At 31.8% G+C, this 21,048-nt stretch overlaps 2 protein-coding genes across 3 annotated transcripts; one reads left to right on the forward strand and one right to left on the reverse strand.

Annotated features, from left to right (window-relative positions):
• Positions 1–1,052: 1,052 nt before the first annotated feature.
• LOC139506170 (uncharacterized) lies at positions 1,053–8,254 on the reverse strand (the record flags this gene model as incomplete). Of its 2 annotated transcripts, XM_071295395.1 has the most annotated exon segments (5): positions 1,053–1,120; positions 2,351–2,507; positions 5,923–6,094; positions 7,765–7,878; positions 8,074–8,254. In XM_071295395.1, coding segments are annotated over 5 exon segments (579 nt in total), but the record flags the coding sequence as incomplete, so codon positions are not given.
• A 5,644-nt stretch (positions 8,255–13,898) lies between these two features.
• LOC139506171 (small ribosomal subunit protein eS19-like) lies at positions 13,899–19,126 on the forward strand. The gene is made up of 4 exons (XM_071295397.1): positions 13,899–14,031; positions 15,574–15,674; positions 18,144–18,212; positions 18,879–19,126. Exons 1-4 carry the CDS (start codon positions 13,964–13,966, stop codon positions 19,088–19,090), a joined length of 450 nt encoding a protein of 149 aa, XP_071151498.1. The 5' UTR covers positions 13,899–13,963; the 3' UTR covers positions 19,091–19,126.
• The last annotated feature ends 1,922 nt before the right edge of the window (positions 19,127–21,048 follow it).

Raw genomic sequence — 21,048 nt, forward strand, 5'->3', positions numbered from 1 at the left:
GCAACTGCTAAAATATTTTTTGGGAGTTCAGCAAAGTAGAAAATATGCCACACCAGATGATTTAAGTTTTCTTATAATGACTTTATGATGTAAAATAGCCTGCATGGTCTATAGCGTTGACGTATCTCTGAGAATGCAAGTAACAAGATACCGCTGCTTTTATTCGTTGTGCAAACTTTACAATTCTATCAAAAATACTTTTATCGGTTCTCTCGTAAGAAGGAAGACCACCACTCACAGGTTTTATTGAAAATTACTCGTGAATAACAAATAAAAAAAATGATAAAAACAAAAAATTTACAATAGTGATAAAAATGCGGTTCCGACAAAAAAATTAATTCATCCGATTGATTGTGGTCTTACAACACTTTCCCGCGACGGTCAGTTTTTATTGGCGGGAAAAGTCGGGAGTGTTCGGAGAGAACCAGACCTTTGTCAGGAACTGACATGTCAATTAAGATTAGAGTCGAAAGTGGGGTTCGAACGCAATTACAACCTAAGTGGATACAACTGCTGAACTACATTAGACCACTACATAGGCAAAATATGCTCAAGTCAAATTTACATGAAATTCACTTGAAATTATCTGAAAAATTTCACATGACATTCATCTCAAACGAGCTTATACATGAAACTCATGTAAAAAATTCACGTGAATTGAGATTCACATGATTCTCACATGAAATATTTCACATGAATTTCACGTGACTTTTTAATAAAAAATTATATTTTTCATGATTTTAATTAAATTTGAAAATTCAGATGTTGTTTGAATTTCTTCATTTTAAAACTTTATGTGAAGTTCATGTGAACAAAAATCATGTGAATTTCACGTGAAATTCACGTGAGTTTCACATGAGATTAATGTAAACCCGCATTAACTGATTTCACGCGAGATTCACGTATACGCTCGTTTTAGGTGACATTCATGTGAAATTCACGTGCATGAGATTCACATGAATTTAAATTCACGTGAAAGTGATGTGAATTAAATTTGTCTGTGTAAGGCCCGTTTTCAGATTTCGAAACAATTCATTTGTTGGAATACATACGGTATCACAGATGGGTAGAAACATTTCTTCCTTCACGTCGTACTTGTCTTCGGGTTGATCAAATGGAACTAAAATAGAAAGCGACATTTAGAGAGTGAGCGAATACTACACCACACTATCACAAATAACTGAGCGAGAGAGAGAAAGATAGAGAAGAATTAACATTTCTTCCTTCACATCGTACTTGTTTTCAGGTTGATCAAAAGGAACTAAAATAGAAAGCGACATTTAACTTGAAAGGAGAACGATCAAAACTACAGTTTAACAAAGAAGAGGAGGAGGAATGATTATTTCTTCAGTATATTCAAAGAATTCTAAAAGTTTCCAAACAAGATCCTTTATCTATTAAAAGGAATTCCTGAAAATCAATTTGTTTAGTAGGTATAGCTTGAAAAGGACAAAAGCACAGACGAAAACTTTCGTTGAAGTGTTTTACAAAATAAATTATTTAACAAAATCAATTACTTTGAACGCAATTTAAACAATGTAACCATTGAAAACAATGTGTACAGCGATAAAATATTTGCTCAAATTGATATGAACATAGCGACATAATTCTAGTGTTTGCATGACACGAAAAATTAATTTAAGATATTGATACAAAAAGACACAATACTTTGTTATTTCAATCAATATAAAAAATATATTAACACCTAAAATCACTTAACGCTTGCCATTATATTAAAATATGGCAGATATCACTTTCCAATAAACTGATAATATGTAAAATTATGTCATAAAATTGATAAAATAATAAAAACCAGCTTTACTGACATGTATACGTGACTCAACTTTCTCCTATACTATAGTTTGAATAGTTTGTAACGTCCTAACAAGGTACTACAGAAGAAGATAATATGCTGTGACACATATAGGTATGATCTACCTGGACTTCTTATAAACCTAAGTAATGATAAACATGTATCTATTTGCTGCTATCTGCTCTTTGTCGGGTTGCTGGTAGTCTCTTTGACAAATTCCCCATTTCCATTCTCAAATTCAAGAACATCTACCCAACTAAAGCCAATACAAATAGTGCCGACAAGCTTAGAGGGCAACAGTCTGATCTAGCTAAATCAATGACAATCCAAAATCTTTTGAGAATATTCAACTGTTTCTTAAGCAATCAACAGAAAACGTAAAATTAATCCAATGAATTCTGTAGTCGAGGAAGAGCATAGCCAATCAATTTGAAATCGCTCATAGAGTAAGTTTGGGTTTTTTTTTAGCAGGAAAATGACATTTCGGAGAATTTAACCTTGTAGTTTGTGAGTTAACTTCAATTCAAAATACCTTACCGATTCCTTGTGCTAAAACATGTTTATCTTGATTTTTGATCAAGACTCTGACATCTGGAGTTCGTTGTTCAAAAGATGAATTATAAATAGTTTTATTTTGTGTCTTCTTTTCCATTTCATTTGGATAGTTACTCCATGTATTAACACTGCACACAGGCTGAAAAACATCAAACATAATTGTTAATTAGGTATAAGTTTAAGCAACAACGTGGTTCTTTCCATAGTTTAACATGGATTATATGGTAATTTCCACACAAGACCGAAGGTGCTGAGATCAACAGATACACCAAAAAGTTCCTGGTAATAGCCTTATATAAGATAAGATAAGATAAATTGTATTTCCAATAGAGGACCCATTATAGGCATAATCAGTACATTAATATATATAACACTCGTTAAGTTTTTAATTCACTCAATTTAATATCGAGAAAGAAAAAAAGAAAAAACTTACTTAGAGTAGGAATCGTCTATTTTGCTAATTCACATACAATAATCAATTTCACACATAAATAACAATTTTTATATTAAGTCACTTCATTATGATATGTATAGTAATCAGAGCTAGTCCCGTCGCACTTTAATATATTTAACCTCATTGCCTGCATTTGGAATTGGGTCACATTAGAGGTCATATGCTACAATGGTCTTGAATTCTATCTTAATTTAAATGTTACATAGTACCACTTTCTTCTAAATTAAGACCCCAAACCTAACAATTCATCCGAAAATATGAAACCTACACGATAAAATGCAGTTTACCATTTAACTCAGATAGCTGCCCCAGTTCCCCTGTATTTCACGGTCCCCCGACAGAGTTCGACTGATATACGATAAACTACCATTTTTATCTGAAGGTGTTCAATCAGAACTTTTCAATAGTCAAAACTTAATGTAAAGAATTACTCGCTCTTTACTAATTTAATTTTCATATCAAATTTCTTCTGACGTAATTCATAATCAATCTTCGGTCTGTCAATTAGTATTATGTGTTGTAAAGGAATGTCCTTCAGAAATTAATGCATTATAAAAGTAAGAAACTAGCATATCTATATTTCTATATTGTGTATAAAGATCCGACAATGAATGTGACAAACCAGTTCGTGTCAAATAATATTGGAGTAGAGACGATTCAAAAACTTTGCCTGGAATAATAATTGGGATTACCAGAGAATGGACACAAATGCGATATTGATCTGCATACACATAATGCTATCAAAATAATGTCTGTTATGAGAGTTTTTATTTTGCGAAACATATCCCCTCTCAGTTTCTGCAATAATAAAATCATAACAAAAAATTCGGACATATATATGGAAAAACGTCCATGCACAAAATTACCATCATCAATATAGCAAAAATTACATCGTTCCTATGATTTTACATTTGACAATATACTTTAAAAGTGAGTCCACGCCGATGCAGTACTCAGTCACGTATATATAGAGATCTGAATATTTACACATTATTTTAAAACATGTACATATAGAGCATAAAAGTACATTCTGGTGAGGAATGGATGGACCCATCAGCTATTTATTCAACCAATTTTAGTGGATTACCAATGAGACAACTCTCCATCGTAGACCATATCACACCACATCTTCTGATTTTATGTATACTAGACAGACACACTAAGACAGAATTTTAACATAGACTTGCAAAAGTCTACATTAAGAAATGTCAACACGGACGTATTCTTTTTTCAGAATAGCAATTGACATGTGCTTCACGAAGAAGTATAACTATAATGCCAACTTTAAAGAACGTGTTGGACCTGAAAGAAGACCATCAATTTGTAATGTGTTATGATCCCAGATGAAGTTCAGACAAACGATTTTCTGTGATAGAGCCAAGTGGTCGTGTTTTATATATCGTCATAACTCCAAATATGTGATTGATAGGTTTTTGAACGTCAAGTTCATCGACTGCTGTATGGATTATATACCCTCTGCAATAAAACTTCTACCAGTAAGGGTATCGAACAATGCATCATATTCGCTAGCCAAGAGTTGCGATCCAGTCCCCTCTTCTTTACTGTAATCACAAATGTTGGCTTGATCTGACAAGGGTGGAGAGGACCAGATCGTTTCCCTTGTCTAGTGAAGATGACAGTATATATGTGGTGATATAAATTGTTAAAGAAGGAAACATAGCACTTGTTAAATATAAAAATCTTAATAGATTGTATGAGCATTCTGTACTATTTACTTTGTTAAATTTGATTTTCTAACATTTGATAAGGACAATAAACTTTATTTGTACTGTGATTTTTGTGTTTATATAACATATGATAACCACACTAAACTACATTGGTACTCTGATTTTGTGTTTATCTAAGTTGGACTGATTGATCTTTGAGAGATTGTTCAAAATTCAATTGTACAATTCCATTAAAAGGCCACGTATTGAGTAAAACAAACATTATTTTCTGGATTAAACTTCTTCAAAGGGTGATATCCACTTTAATAAGGCATTTTAGAAATCATAATCTTGACAAACTTATATTAAAAGTTATTAATGTGTTATTAAAGTGGGTCTCCTTTCAAAACAGCAACAATGCACTAGCAATTTTACTTTCATTATACTGTACTTAAGTATATACAACGTATAAGAAAAAAAGGAAATGCAAAATGTCTGTCTAAATCATTATCTTATTTGTAAAGTTTTTGTATTGGTGCCGCCATAATGTTTGCTAGTGGAACAATTTAGAATTGACGAGGTATTCATAAAGTTTCGAATGGTATAATATTCTTACTTATTGTCAATAGACATATGTTTCTGACAAACTTTTAGGTGAAAGTTTTATCAAAACCATTTAACCATCAATGGTATATAATATAATGATATTGACTTGAAATAAAGTTTATAACACATTGTTTGGTTGAACGTCGAACTATTTTCCGCAAAATTCAGTATCACTAAGCAACTTTAATTAATTTCAATGTTTAATTCTAATTGACTAAGATTGTCAGTTTTCCTTCCAAAGATCGGTGGTTCTCTCCGTGTTTTCCACCAATAAAAAATGACCGTCAAGAGAAACTACAAATTAGTGCTTTCAGTAAATCAATTATTGTTATTGTTTGTTTTCTTTATGCCCCTGCTGACAATTTCATAGAGAAGTAAAATAAAACGCGTTCTCCTATTGATGCCTGTACTAATCCAGGAATATGACAGTTGTCGTCCATTCGTTTGATGTGTTTTGTCATTTGATTTTACCATGTGATTAGGGACTTTCCGATTGAATTTTCCTCGGAGTATTTTTGTGATTTTACTTCTTTCTTCTATTGATGATAGTGTTTCGGTCTAATTGACTTTATATAGCATTATAATATTTCTGTAAGAAGGCTGAACTATTTGTCACTGGTCTTTTAGGGAGAATCTCTTGTATATTCCAACGTGTTTTACAATAAGCCGGGCAAATTAAAACCTTTTTGTTTATCAAATCATACATGCAAGTCTAAACTGTACGTTCGTTTATTGACGTATGCATATGCGCAAATGTCTTTGATTCGTTTTTTGAAACGGTACCAAGTAAATAATGTTGTCAACTTGAACACTGAAGGATCTCTCACCTTATTGTTAATTCTTTTGATGTGAAATATCTGTTTGGAATGTGGATTATGATATCTGTCATCTAAAGTGGTTACAAGGAACGGCGGACTGTCTCGAGGGGTACGGGAGAAGTCGAGTACTTTGTATCGAACCTGGTTTTCTGTTTGCCACTTCGAACTTGGATATCTGTTCCTGAAACCATACAATATACATATATAAAGATATATATAATTAGTCAATTTAGAACCTTTCAATGTTCTTATTATAATAAAACTTCGGTTACGGTCTTATCATGTAAAAAAAATGTGTATCGAAATCAGAAAATATATAAAATTGCATATTCTTTCTGTTTCAATGCTTTTATTTTTAAAATTATTTGATGAAAACAATTAACATGTCAATTTAACTTATCAATAAACATAACTATGAACACTCAAACAAATTAGGTTCAAATTCATTCTGTGGTTTCAGACAAACCGATGGATTTTTATAAAATGTGAACACGGATGCCAAATATTGGTAATTGCTCACCCGATTAGCCTGAAACGGGTATCAGATTGTGTTTAATAATTTGCAAGTTTCTTTTATGTTTTGAAAGTTCAAAAACATAATACCCCTCTACTATTCGAAACGAAAATAAAACATCAGCACACAAAAAAAGTAATACTAAAAAAGATAGTTTTAAAAGGAAAAAGAATACATTTTAGACAAACAAAACAAACAAGAATGAAGATAATGAAAAAAAAACAGTTACTAAGTAAAAGAAACTGCACAAATGTCAACTGTACAAAATTTTAATTGAGTATTTTTTCATGTATTCCTTACCAGTCTTGTCCAATGGTATGACTCCTTCTAAAAACTGGAATGGCATGGATCTTATTCCTCCTCGTGGGAGGGTGAACACACGCCATTCTTTAATATTTATTTCCCAACATTTTTAAGTTCCGACTTATCGTCCTGAATGATCACAATATTTTCACTGCGTTCCTTGATACGTGATATCGTTTATTGATATGGAGCGAGTCTGGTTGTTACGTGTGGAATTAAAATAAAATTTTATCAACTAATTTATTGATTTAACTTATTGAACCGCTGCTTGTAATAAAATGCTGTCGAAATAATACATATTGTGTAGTTTTGTAAGTAAAACCACAATGGGGTTTGTATAAATATTGTTGCAACTCAAATTTCAATGCTCGCCTTTGACAAAGGTCACCTTTTGCCACTTTAGTTTTGATATTCACTAAATGAAGAAAGGAAGTTTAATTTAAAGAAACTATCAATTTAAAGACTTCTGTAAAATTATGACCCGAACATAACTCTATTGTTAGATATTATTGATTTTCATGTGTAGATAAATTGCATTGTATTAGGGAAAGAATTACAAACCGATTTCACGTTGCTGTTATCTCGGTATAGTTTAGGTGAAAAGCTTATTGGAAAAAGACTTTTTAGTATAATTGTTGAACTATGTTATATAATGTAAAAACGAATCTTGCTTATTTCATCAAAGACTTTACAATATTATATGAACTGTTATCTGGGCCAGCTTGTTTTGAAGAAGCTATTAAAAAAAACACCAATATTTCAATAATAATTAATACAAACAATTAAAAAAAAACACAACAACAATTTAACAGCCACAACACAATCAAGACAAAAAAAGATAAACTGACCAAAAAACTTGACGCATTATTTCATTTCTTTTACTACTGATTGTAGCTGAACCCCGAGTACCCTCCCCCCCAAATAAAATAATAAAATAATTAATATAGACTATCCTGCAGGATCAGCAATAATTAGTTGTTTAGAAGCGTTTGGGAAAAAAAGTTTGCATTTAAGAATATTAAAAATATGCTTACTTGGCTGTGTGTTCTCCAGTGATGAAAGGCAGTCTGTTCTTTCTGTCTTTTTGTCCTTCCTTGCATACTGCTTCTTTCTTTTTAGCTTGTACTTTCGCAATTAAATCGTTTACCCTGTTTAATAAGAAAATTTGATAAAAACTTATAGAGCATACGCGCAAACAAAATATCACGACTAATTTCAGTAAACTTTATTTTCCGATTCTTTATTAAACTCTTACAACTATTAAACTCTTACAACTTTTTTCGTTTTTTCGTTGTTTTTTTTTTATGTCTTTTGGGTTCTTATGTAAATAAGAAAAATCCTACCATTTATGTCTTGCATAAGGGTATACATTTGGCCGCTTTAATTTCACTTGATGGTCGCGTTCTAGCATCTTATCTGGTTCACATTTTCTACATGTTATAGTACGATCACATATTACAAAACAGTATCAAACGTCCTTCTATTACTGTCAATCATTTCTGTAACCAATGACAAACGATCTGTTACGTCACAATGCTTAATCCATAATACTGAAGACGTTTTTGCGCATCGCATAATACCCAAAGCGTGATAATAAGAATAGTTTATCAATTCTTTTAAAGTATGTTGTCTATATTTAGGATTCCAAGGATTATTGTTTAATTATAACATTGGAAATTTATTTCGTTTTGACGTCCGTCATCCATATGTCGATATTTTCTTGAGAAAATTTCAATGCTTCAAAAGACAGTTCTTTCATATCGAATTTTTCGTTATCAATTGCCAAAGAATGGTATTATTATATACCGTTTCAGTGGATTATATTCACATTGTAGTATATTTTATATTAAATATCCGGTGATAAATAAATGAGCTTTATAGAGTTTTGGAATTCGTGTTAGCGTGAGAATTATACAGTAAATTTTGCTGAAGCACAATGATTCTAAAATAGAACAATCAGATTGAAACACAGATGATTTTCACGTGTGTCCATGCTTCGATCACAGGTTGTAAATTTTAGTCGAAAATGACATACCACTCATAGACATCGTTTTAGATGGAAATATTATATATATACTTTTTTGTCTTTTTTTTTTTGTACATAAATACGGCCGTTAATTTTTTCGTTTGAATTGTTTTACATTGTCATTTCGGGGCCTTTTATAGCTGACTTGCGGTATGGGCTTTGCTCACTGTTGAAGGCCGTACGGTGACCTATAGTTGTTAATTTGTGTGTCATTTTGGTCTCTTGTGGAGAGTTGTCACGTTAATTTGAAATCATACCATATCTTCTTTTGTTTTCATATATAGCATGTTTAACTTTTTAAGATCATAGATTCAATGATTCAATATAAACTTCATGTCGGGGTAGGGAATAGTGAGCGTTTGTAAATTGTATCAGTTAAAGGTTTTGTACTATATATAAATCATTTCTTAAGCATTAAAGAATATTCGTATAATGAGTTATAATTATGGCACCATACAAAATGTGTTCACTATTGATGGTGCTAAAATGTCCAGTCGATCCGCGATCCTGGTAGGAGGCATACCGGCGCGAATATCCATCGCATTTCGAAGATTTAGCAAATATACTTTCTTCTGTCTACTTTTCTTTAGAATTGTAGGAAATGACTGAGTCTTTAGTTGTACCTCAAGTAAAAGACAAAAGTATTGGACAGTTTCAAAGACGACATTTTTTTTACCATGACAATATTGAAAATACACAAGCACCCGGACGGACAAGGTGAAGACAATATACCTTCCGCTATAGGGTGTTATAATTTTCTCTTTCCATAACGATTGACATTTTTCTATGTTTAATGGTTTTTTTCGTTCTACTTTAAAAAAGAGGCATTAGCTGTCAAGTTCATGTTCACGTGACCGATTTGACTCCACTGAATTCTCATATTTTATTTATAACATACTAAACTGAACTTGATATATCAAATCAAATCAAATATGTTTATTTCCTAATCAAAGGGCCCTTATAGGCATATAAATTACAAACAAATAAATCATAATATACAAAACATAAATACATGTTTAAGCATATATCCAAATTACAATAAGTCCGAAAAACAATTAAAAAGGCATGGACTCAATAAAATATATCAGATTGTGGTGTGTATTTTGGTCTAGACGTGGTCCAAGGCCACAGTTGCGTCCTCTACGAATAGAGTTCCTAGTGTGAACAGTGTATAACTTGCATTTTTAATTTGATACACATTCCCAATTCATTTCTTGATATTTAATGCATGAAATATTAAGTAGGGGGTGAAATTACATTTTTAAAAATGTGCATGGGTAATGAATCTTTATGTTAAGTAGTTCAAAAAGGTCAAATTTTATTACATCTGAAGGATTCTGAAGCTGTCAAACTGAATTTTAGACCCCCTTAACACAGAATTGTCAATATTTTGAGTTAGAGCTGGTAGAAGTTTCTATAATTTTTATATTATTTGTCCCACTCACTATAGTAGTACACTTCTCTGTAAAAATCTTTTTGAGATGAAGCAGGTGCGATTTTTTTTAATTTGAATTTATTGTCTAAAAGAAATGCACTACGAAACAACTGTGTTCTCGAGCCACGTTATTTCATTAACCATCGAGATAACCTCCGAAGATAGCCGACAGTCCAATGACCCGATACACACATAAACATTAATATATAACGACCTCGTGCAATCGGATCTTATTAGATCTGTTTTATTTCTAGGTCTGTTTCATTCCATGTAATAAATTAAAAAAATTATTATTATTTTTACTGAGAGAATGATTCTTTGTGGGTCGTATTAGTAAACGAAATGGTTCTCTTTTATGTTACTTTCATTGTTGACATTCTATTCCTTTTAATAGATGAACACGACTTATACATGCGTAACCAATCTCCAGCTAATGGGTTAAATCCATGGTCACATGAATACGGATTAAACGAGGTCGAATTATATTCTTGCATGCAAGCGAATAATTCATCAGCGATGTTTCTTAGTTCATTTTTACAAAATTGAACTAAACTAGCTGACGAAAGCGAATTATTATTTCATTATTTCACTTTCACTGATTAATGATTAAAAAAATCATACGTGTTTTGTGTTTTGAAGCTAATGTCTCTTCGACAAAGGTTTTAAAGGCATGTACGGCAAGCAAACTTTTACGATTGAATTACCCATGTATGCTTCATTGACTTGGTACATACCGTGCAACTTGGCTTCGTTCTGAAATTTGATTTAATTGTATCAAAGAACTTGAACTGTCGTTCAAGCTGATGGAATAGTTGATAGTTTATCATTGGAATAACTGACATGCGCGGCGGCGGACTACAACCCGACCAAAAGCATAAAATAGGCAAAGCTAGACCACCATTGATGTGTCTTTAACACAGCGAGTAAATCCTGCACTCGGAAACGGGCTTTAACAAAAATTCGACAATCAAATGGAGCTTGGGTCAATACTAAACGTAACGCCTATAATGCACACCGTATATCGGCACTATATCGTATATCACTACTGATTAAAATATAAAAAAAAATCATATAAAAAAAAATCTAGACAAAACCTGGGACTATATAGTATTATTGTCCCAGACAAAAGAAAAAAAAATAGAATGTAATGCATGAAGAGCCAAAGGGGCGGATTCAGCCATTTTAAAAGGGGGGTCCCAACCCAGGACAAAAAGGGGGGTGTTCCAACTATATGTCCCCATTCAAATGCATTGGTCGGCCAAAAATGGGGGTTTCAACCCCCGGACCCCCCCCCCCCCCCCCCCCAAAAAAAATGGATTCGCCAATGAGCCACTATTTGGTCAGTCAATCGTTTCAAACTGGTCCCAGATGTCTTTAAAATTGGTGCAACTTGTTTTTCAAGAATCAGGGTCCGTGTCATCCTGGTCCGAGTTTGCCAGATTCCATATATAACAAGTAACCAGTATTTTTTTTTGTACGTAAACCAGTATTTAACTTCAGAACTTACCTCCCTTAGTAAAGCCTCTTTTTCGATACCATAAATTCGGTAAGCACGTTGTACTCGACAAGTAGAATATTTTTATTAAATATAACATTCTGGCAGTAAGATAACTCGAAATAAAGTTTATAGTTATTGATATACACATCATGAAAGAAAAACGAATTCAAATTCACGTCATGTTGCTCTCATATCGACGCATTTTAGAAGGGAGTGGACTTCCCCCTTTTCTTGCGAACAATAACTTGACAATAATTCCATTTGCTTAAATGGTTAACGGTTCAAAAAGACAATTCCCTTAGTTATGTTTGTTTCAAATCAGGTAATGCTCTGCTTTTTTTTTGTAATCGACTAGTCACTTCAATAATAATGATCATCACCATGTGGCGGAAACATAATGGCCGCTTTTTCATGTAGATCCATACCACCATTTGAGATACAGTCCCCCAAATGATGAACTAACTCTCGTACGAGGTATTTCAAAGTGAAGCAATTTCTTTCAGACATCCAAGTGTTGAAAACTTACATTTTCAAAGACGACGAAAGATACCAGAGGGACAGTCAAATTCATAAATCTTAAAATAAACTGACAACGCCATGGTTAAAAATGAAAAAGACAAACAAACAAACAATAATACACATCACACAAGATAGAATACTTAAGAATAAGCAACATGAACCTCGCCAAAAACTAGGGGTGATCTCAGGTGCTCTAGAAGGGTAAGCAGATCAGATCATCCTGCTCCACATGTGGCACCTATCCTGTGATAACAAATCCGGTAAATAGTCTAATTCAGTAGGTCACATTCATGAAAGGGAAGGGGATTGTAGTTACGACGTAAGGAACATATCCAATATCATTTGTGAAATGTTTATTTCAAGATATGAATAATATTCAATATCATAGCTGCTATGTCTACATTGACTAGTCGCAGATCTACATATATATTGCTTACTGAACAGAAAGCTGTCCAAGCCGCTAAATAAATCTAAATAGCCTAGCTTAGTAACATACCATTCAACACGTAAAGATAGCCAAGACAATATTGAATGCAACCTGTTACCTAGAGTATTTATCTTCCTCCTTTAAAGCGTATTCATGCATTTGCATCCAAACCGTTACATTTGTACACACGCACTTTTAAAATTGTTCATAAAGGTTATTTAAGATACTTGCTTACATACAGAATCACTGCAGACTAATCCATTACCATTTAAACGATATTTAATATTTCAACCAATTATCCAGATTTCACAATTTATAAATTCTGCAGACTATCAACTCCTGTCCAAGAATAAACTTTTACAGTTCAATCATTATCAAACAAAATCTAAAATTTGCAAGTCACTCTTGGTCCGAAGTATTTTAACACTCCACTCAGTTGTTGACTTAAGCCATACTTTTTGCTTTACTGTTTCAGACATTTTCTCTTTTAATATCTCATGTAAATAGAAGTTCTTTCAATCATAATTTAATTTACAATAACTGTGCAAGTTTAAAGTGGAAGAAGTATTCTCAAATAGTGAAATAATTCAGGTGTTCAACCAGTCAGTTGTTGACTTCAGTCATAACGTTTTGCTTTACTGTTTCAGACATTTTCTCTTGTAATGCATGTCATGTAAATAGAAGTTCTTTCAATCATAATTTAATTTACAATAACTGTGCAAGTTTAAAGTGGAAGAAGTATTCTCAAATAGTGAAATAATTCAGGTGTGCAATTCTTTGCTAATGGTACTGGTACATTATTTAAGGTTCATCATAACAAACGGACAAATATGGCCGTATTTACATGTCAAAAACTACTCCGAGTACAGACTTACCTGTGCAGTTGGAAAAGTTTTAATGCCTGGCATCCACTAGATATATTATAGTTAAGTACATTTTTTGTTTATTTTTACACCTTCTGCAGAAGGGAAAAAAAATGCCCATCAAAAACCAAGAAAGAATCTTTCTTACACACAAAATGCATTTAACTTTTATAAATCTAGTGGATGCTAGGCCTTAAAACTTTCCAAACAGCACAGGTAAAATATGTAAGTCTGTTCTCAGAGTAGTTTTTGAGGTGAAAATACGGCCATATTTGTCCATTTGTAATGATGAACCTTAAGTGAATAATGGAAGCATATTCAGCCTGTGCCATATTGTAAACTTGTAGCCAAAGACATGTTGGAATGATTTTATTTTGAATTGGGCAGAGGCAATACCACGTTTACATTTCTTGAAATCTGTAACATTTAAAATAAAAAATAAGTATTTTGTTTTATTTTTTAGACATGGGTATCTCAGTCAAGGACGTTGATCCACATGATTACACAAAGGCACTTGCTGCCTTCCTGAAGAAGTAAGTATTGATTCTTCACTTAGCTGAGACAAGTGCTAAAATGTTATTCCTGTTAAATGTAGACATTTTAGACATTATTTTATTAAACCAATCATGGGCCCTTGTCGGGCAAGATACAAGAACATCATACAATGATTATATAAACATTAGTGAAATACATAATATTATAAGTAATACACAAATAATAAATTGATAATATGAGCAATGTAGGATATAATTAAGGTAAGAGGCATTGAGTGCATTGTATGCATTGTCACTTAACACATGCTAAAATTTCGATGCTTTAGTGGTTGGAGCTGGCTAGTTGGAAATTGTTTTATTTTGGAATTTGATATATATTTAATAACAGTAACGTTAGGTTAATTTAGATTTTGAAATATATATATATTTTATGAAAGTTGGAAAAAAACCAAACGCCAGTTCAAGAACAAATTGAAATGATTGTAAAGTCTGTACCAGCTTAATTCCTCTGTGAGGTCAAAATTTGCATTTTAAAATGAGTGCTCAAAGGTTGATACTGTATCAAAGCTAACTTTCCAAAAGATTTTCTTAAGTACTACACATATCGAAAGAAGGAACAAACAGTTGAACTTGAATTTCCCTTGATATTGTCCACAAAGGTACACAGTTTAAATCACCAATAATTGTTAGTTATCTATTGTCTATCGCCCGTAACAATCAATACAGCTCACTTCAATTATTACTTGTGGGGAAGTTCTCAAACCTTTTTCCCAACTTAGTTTATTTTTGAACCTAATACAGGAATGGAAAAAAGTGCACTGCAAAAACCTGTCAAATTTTTAGTTTTCTAAAACAAAACATATTTGAAATTTATTTATCTAGGTTATGCTATGCATTAAATCTTTCCCAGATGAACTGGTTTGTCTGTACAAAAAACATTTTAAGGTGAAAAATCAGCCATTTTATGCAAAGGGTCCACATTAACCTTAAATTATAAATCTTCTTTAAATCAATACAAAAAACTTTGTTATATCCTTATCTAAATTTTCAGGCAACATATTCGATTAGATAAAAGTTAGAAAAAGTTTTAAGTAGTAACTGGAAAAAAGCAATAATTTCTACAAACTTGGAACTTTAAATAATCTCAAAACAATAAGTTATTTAAACAGTCTTCACACCAACTACAGGCCAACTGGCCCAAGCCTTTAAATAAGCCATCGGGCCTTCAATGATCATCTCTACAGGTCAATAGAATCGAACTAATATATTTGTAAAAGTCTGCTTTGGGACTTAATTTCTGTAGATTCAAAAGTTTATCTTCAAGACTTTAAAAATACTGTATTATTTTAATGCAATGATGAAAAATATACTTGAATAGAAAAACACAACCAAAATTACATCGATTTGTATTATTAATATACATTAAAACTGTTAACAAAACACTCCATATTTTTTTCCAAATTTACTGTATGTAAAGAAATTATTTTGTATTACAAGGCTTGGAAGATGGCTATCTTTCTGTTGTATTAAAACGTTTTTTTGATATTTTGAAATGTCTGTAAAGTTTTTATTTATTAACAGATCTGGAAAGATGAAGGTTCCAGATTGGGCTATCATCGTCAAATTAGGCAGATTCAAGGAATTAGCACCTTACGATGAGGACTGGTATTATATCCGTGCAGGTATGGATATTTTTTACAACAGCATACTTGAAAGTATCACATTAACTTAATTTCTTGTATGGCCAAATAAAAATATATGAGTGGTTTCAGTAACCCTACTGTCCCTACTTTTTCGGCTTAAAAATAGCCTACCCTTAAGATTTTATTGTCAATTTCATTAAGCTCTGTTATTATAAAATCATCTCAGTGAATTTCAAATTGGACAACACCACTAGGTGTTGTCTAATTTGGAATTCACTACATTTTTGTAGGTGTTGTCCAATTTGGAATTCACTGACATGATTATGTAATAACAATAACGTACAATACCATCAAAGTCCTCCCATGAGATTAACTACACAGAACGGGATAGATGTCAACCACACGAGATGCTGTTACCATTCAAGAAAACACTAACATTTCTATTTATATATTTTCCATTTTAATTTACTTTCACTTTCACTTTCTATTTATATAACGTCACCATAACTACTATTATGTAACTTACACTTCCGGTTAAACCGCTAAACCGCAAGATTCGTACTTCACTGTCATATTTCTTTGTATAATTGTCCTGATGATGCCTATCTACTCAGGGGTTTATCTGGGTATTTTGGGAAAAAGGACCCTGGCCAGTTCAGGGAATTTTTTAACGCGGTTTTCAATGAAATTGGGAAAAACAACCAATATACCAGATGTTGGTGAAAATAAAGTAAGGACTACACCTTCTTTGTTTTTTAAATATAACAACATGGCATTTCAGTATCTAAATAATGAGTTCCAACTTCTTAAAGGATTGTTACATTTTTTTGATTATGACATGAAAATTTGTGAAATAAAATATTTTAAGTTCTGTATAAAATATATCCTGTTTCTATTTTCTTTTTTATATATCTTTTAGTTTTCAATTTTAGTGTTGCTATGATAGCTGTCACATGTTTGGTTTCTTTTCATTTTTTATTTACTGTATTTGATTGACAAACCCGGATTTATATACTTGTCCGTTTCCGGATCTGACCTGGTTTTAGTTTATTCCCTGTTCATTTATTTATGGCAGCCATTGTTTGTCAATGTTGTTTTCATTCAATATGTTTCAACTTGGATTTACACATTACTTGTTGGCGATTTTTTTTACATAAAGCTAGCGGTTGAATAAAATAAACATCTCTGTCATGAATAATAAAGATTAAAATGAATTTTGTGATCATTTGGGAATTTTGCTGCCAAAATTGGGAAAAATGTAGGGTTTTTGCCGTTGGGAATGGGTCCGAATACCGGACCCTGTGGAATGCTAGAAAAATCCATGCTACTAGGCGAAACATGTAGACCCAATAAACAGATACTATGCGGTAAAAACATGAGTGTTGTTGTCTTTTTGTTGACACATTCTTTATTTTCAAGATGACTGTGAATACCTAGCAGTATCTACTCGTTTTTACCCTACCGCACGATCACCACTTCAGGTGTTGGTTCACTCGTATTTTTATTATTTTTATAATTAAATATTGTTAGAAATATGAAAACAGTTGAATGTCTTAATACTTTTTTTTCAAGTTGCCTTTTTTTCAATTGAGGAAGATTCAATGGTTTTTTTTTTTTTTTAATTAAAAATACACTCTTTAATACATTGTCTTATAAATCTTTAATATCTACATTTTTCTGATGAAAATACTCTACTCATGAAAACATTCTAGTCAAGAAGCATACATTTGTACATGTCTGAATATATTTCTTTAAAACAGTTCTAGTCAGAATGACATTCCTTGTTTATAAGTGTTCCAGTATTTAATAATTATACCATATTTTATGTCATAAATTGGATAATGACACTATGTTAAAGTTTCAGTTTTGGTTAAAAAGTTTTTTATATCTGAAAATGCCTGTTCATTTGATGTTGGTTATCAGCATGTCCAGTGTTTGTTGTTTTAAAATGTTTTTTTTTTCTTCACAAGAAACTTGGTTTAGTGTAATTGCTTGTTTAAACTGTATTTTGGCTGATAAAATAAAATATTTTTCCTACCTACCGACCCTTCAGTCTGAAGGTACAGTCGGAAAACTGCAAACAAACATATTTTTAAGGTTGGCCTGGGGGCACTTATAAAATGCTTTTAATTTTAACAATTATGGAGAAAAAAAGTAACAGTTCTAAGCTTCTGCAATATATGCAATGTATTGTTGCATCAAAATAATATAATCCTCCCCATCTCACCTGTTTTATTTATAAAACTCCTTACTTAGTAGCACTAGCACCCTTCTGCCCTGAGATTCAAGCTGGAACACTGTTAGTAAGTATATAAAAAGTTATTTTCAGTTTTATTTTCATTTAGTCTTTTTGTATAAAGATTGGTTGGGCTCCTAAAATTTCAACTGGGCCCCTGAAAAAAATAACGTAGGGGCCCAGCTGGGCCCTAGACAAAAACAGTTAAGTTTAGTCACTGCAAGATGCAATACAAGATGAGATATTTTATTATATGATGTTTTCTATTTTAGCTTCCATCTGCAGACATTTGTACATTAGGTCTCCATGTGGTGTGGCCAACTTCACCAAGATCTATGGAGGTAAGTTAATTAATGCTTACCATATACAATGGAATAATCCACTGCAGTCTCTATCATTGATATATAATACCATGGCAACAGAATAGGTCTGTGAAAAAGTATTGAGTTTCTAATAAACTTGTATGTATATTAACAAAATTAAAATTTTTGCCCTGGTTTGATGATGTAAAAATGGCAAGTTAAAGATGTCGCGTATGTTTTATTCAGAACATGAGAAGTGTGATATTAAAGATTTTTAGAATCGACCTTGCACAAATTTTTCCGGGTTGACTTGTAAAGCCTATTTAAATGTCTAGATCCATTAAAAACAAATAATTCTTACATATGTGAATGAACAACAAGACTTCATAATAAATTGAAATCAAGACAAATGTGTTGAAATAATTAATGACACAAATGAACCACAATAAGGGATGAGTGTTTTTGTTTCCCTTTCATTCAAAGTATTAACTGCTAGAGATTTAAAGATTATTAAACACTTGCATTTGCTTTGAATTTTTTACTCATGTCCCGATAAATTGCAGTCCGTTCCGGAACTGTTACCGAGTGTATTTTGCATAATTTACATGTAATTGATAATAATTCTTGCAAAAAATTATTTGAAGATAGAAGGAACAATCTATTCCAAAAATTATTCAATTTCTTTTTTTTTTATTTTCTTTTTAGGAAGAAAAAGGAACGGTACCGCTCCTAGCCATTTTTGCAGAAGTTCAACCAGTGTCTCCCGTAAAATTTTACAGTCACTGGAAACACTGAAACTTGTAGAAAAGGACGGAAATAACTCTGGCAGAAAGCTAACTGCTCAAGGCAGAAAAGATTTGGACAGAATTGCAGCCCAAGTGAAAGAAAAGCAATCCAAAATTCCAAAGCTGTTGTAAAAACAGTTGAATATAAAATAAAGGACTGAGAAGTGATATGCTGTTGTCTTGTAATTGTTGAAATGATTGATATAGTCTTTGAATTTAAGATGTTGGTGATTTTATGTATAACCCTTTCCAGAAATTCGTTTATGGAATCAAAAATATTGCTCTAAAATTATAATTTGAAGTTAGTAACTGTAAATTCAGAAATTATACCAAATATTTGTTATTGCAATTTTTGAAGAAAGAACAAAAATGGCAATTTAATTATTGCAATTTATTGGAAAAGCTATATATAGATAAGTGTATTTGATATTAGAATGGGAGTTCTTATCATTGTGATACTCAAGAGTTACATTATTCGTATTGATAAAAACCTTGCAAAAATTTCTGAATTTACGGTATCTCAAGATCTCTTTTCTGGAAGTAGAATTGCCACACTCAGACTCTAATGATTCTCAAAAGAGAGTTGATGAGTAGTCGTTATAGATCCTTGTCAATTTAGGATAAATTTTGGTAAATATGAATGGTATTTTGTTGTCCAACATACTCGTTATGAAACTCAATTATAAAGCTGAAAATTTTTGTTTATTAGAGTAACCCATTGTTTCTAAAAAAAAAATTGTGCTGTTTTTCTACACTTATAGAATTATTATATGTATAAGTATTTTTTCCCAACAAGGGAAAGATTCTGTATTTTAATAATGATAATTTTAAATCGAGATTTAAACTGTTGGAAGTGAGTTACTGGAAAGTCGTATACATCACTCCCTTTTCTAACAGAACTATGTTACAAGCCCAGAAGAATGATCACAGTTCTTTTGATTTAGCTCATCAGTCACTTGCTCTTGTTTGTTCTTACAGTATAGGAACTAATATATAGCTGTACACTTCTTCATACTTGGAAGAAGATATTCTCTTATTTGGTATATAGTTTTATAATGACAAGTTTCAAATCAAGTTTGAATTTTGTGCTGGGCTGAAGATTGATCAGAGTTATAGCCCTTGCACCTCTAAATGAAACTTGTACTCAAAACACAGATCAAGTTTGTATTTTTGTGTTTTCACTTTTAAGCGTTCTAGAAGTATGCCCTTTTACAAATGGAGAAATTTCTGGATTTTTTTGCTTCCGTTTTCTAACTTAAAGGGGTACTAGCTACTAAATATATAAAAAATCAAAAGTATGATTTCTTTGTTCAATCATTAATGAAAGTGAAATAGTAAAATAATAATTTGCTTTTATCAGCTAAAATAGTTCACTAATAATTTTGTCAAATTAAATGATTTAATTAACTGATTTGATCCACACAAAATTATTCTTTTAAAAGTAAAAGTGACCATAAACATAAATTTTTAATCTATATTACAAAATTTAACAGACCTATAAAAATCCAATTGCACGAGTTGCTTAATCTATTTATGTCTATGTTTATGTTTGCAACGCTTGCATGCTCATAGAAGGTCAACTCGATAGTTAAAATTCACACGAAACAAAGCTACATCTTATTGAGACCATGTCCTGTAAATTGTTTAATTTATACTTTTGATAACTTGGAAAAATGTTTTGCATTGTTAAAAATAAAATATGAGAATTTGAGTCAAATCAGTGAACACAAATTTGGCAGCTTGTGCCCCTTTAAGTTTGCATCAAGCAAATGTTATGATACACATACACAATGCTTATTATCAGAAAATTCAGGTTATGTTCAAATTTGGGTAGCGTCACTTTTACAGTTCTTGAAAATGTTCCTTTATAGCATTATATGCAAGTTGGGGCATCATTTGTGTCCCATAGACACATCCTCTAATTTTGTTTCTGCTATCTAACTTTAGTTTGCCTCAACCAAATGTTATGAATCTTATACACAATGCTTACTACCACAAAATTCAGATAAAGTACAATTTTGGGTAGCATCACTTTCATTGTTCTTCAGATGAACTTCATCCTATGTGCAAAAAGGGGGGGGGGGGGGGGC

This window comes from Mytilus edulis, unplaced genomic scaffold (assembly GCF_963676685.1).
Source record: "Mytilus edulis unplaced genomic scaffold, xbMytEdul2.2 SCAFFOLD_1140, whole genome shotgun sequence".
Classification (NCBI taxonomy): Eukaryota; Metazoa; Mollusca; class Bivalvia; order Mytilida; family Mytilidae; genus Mytilus; species Mytilus edulis.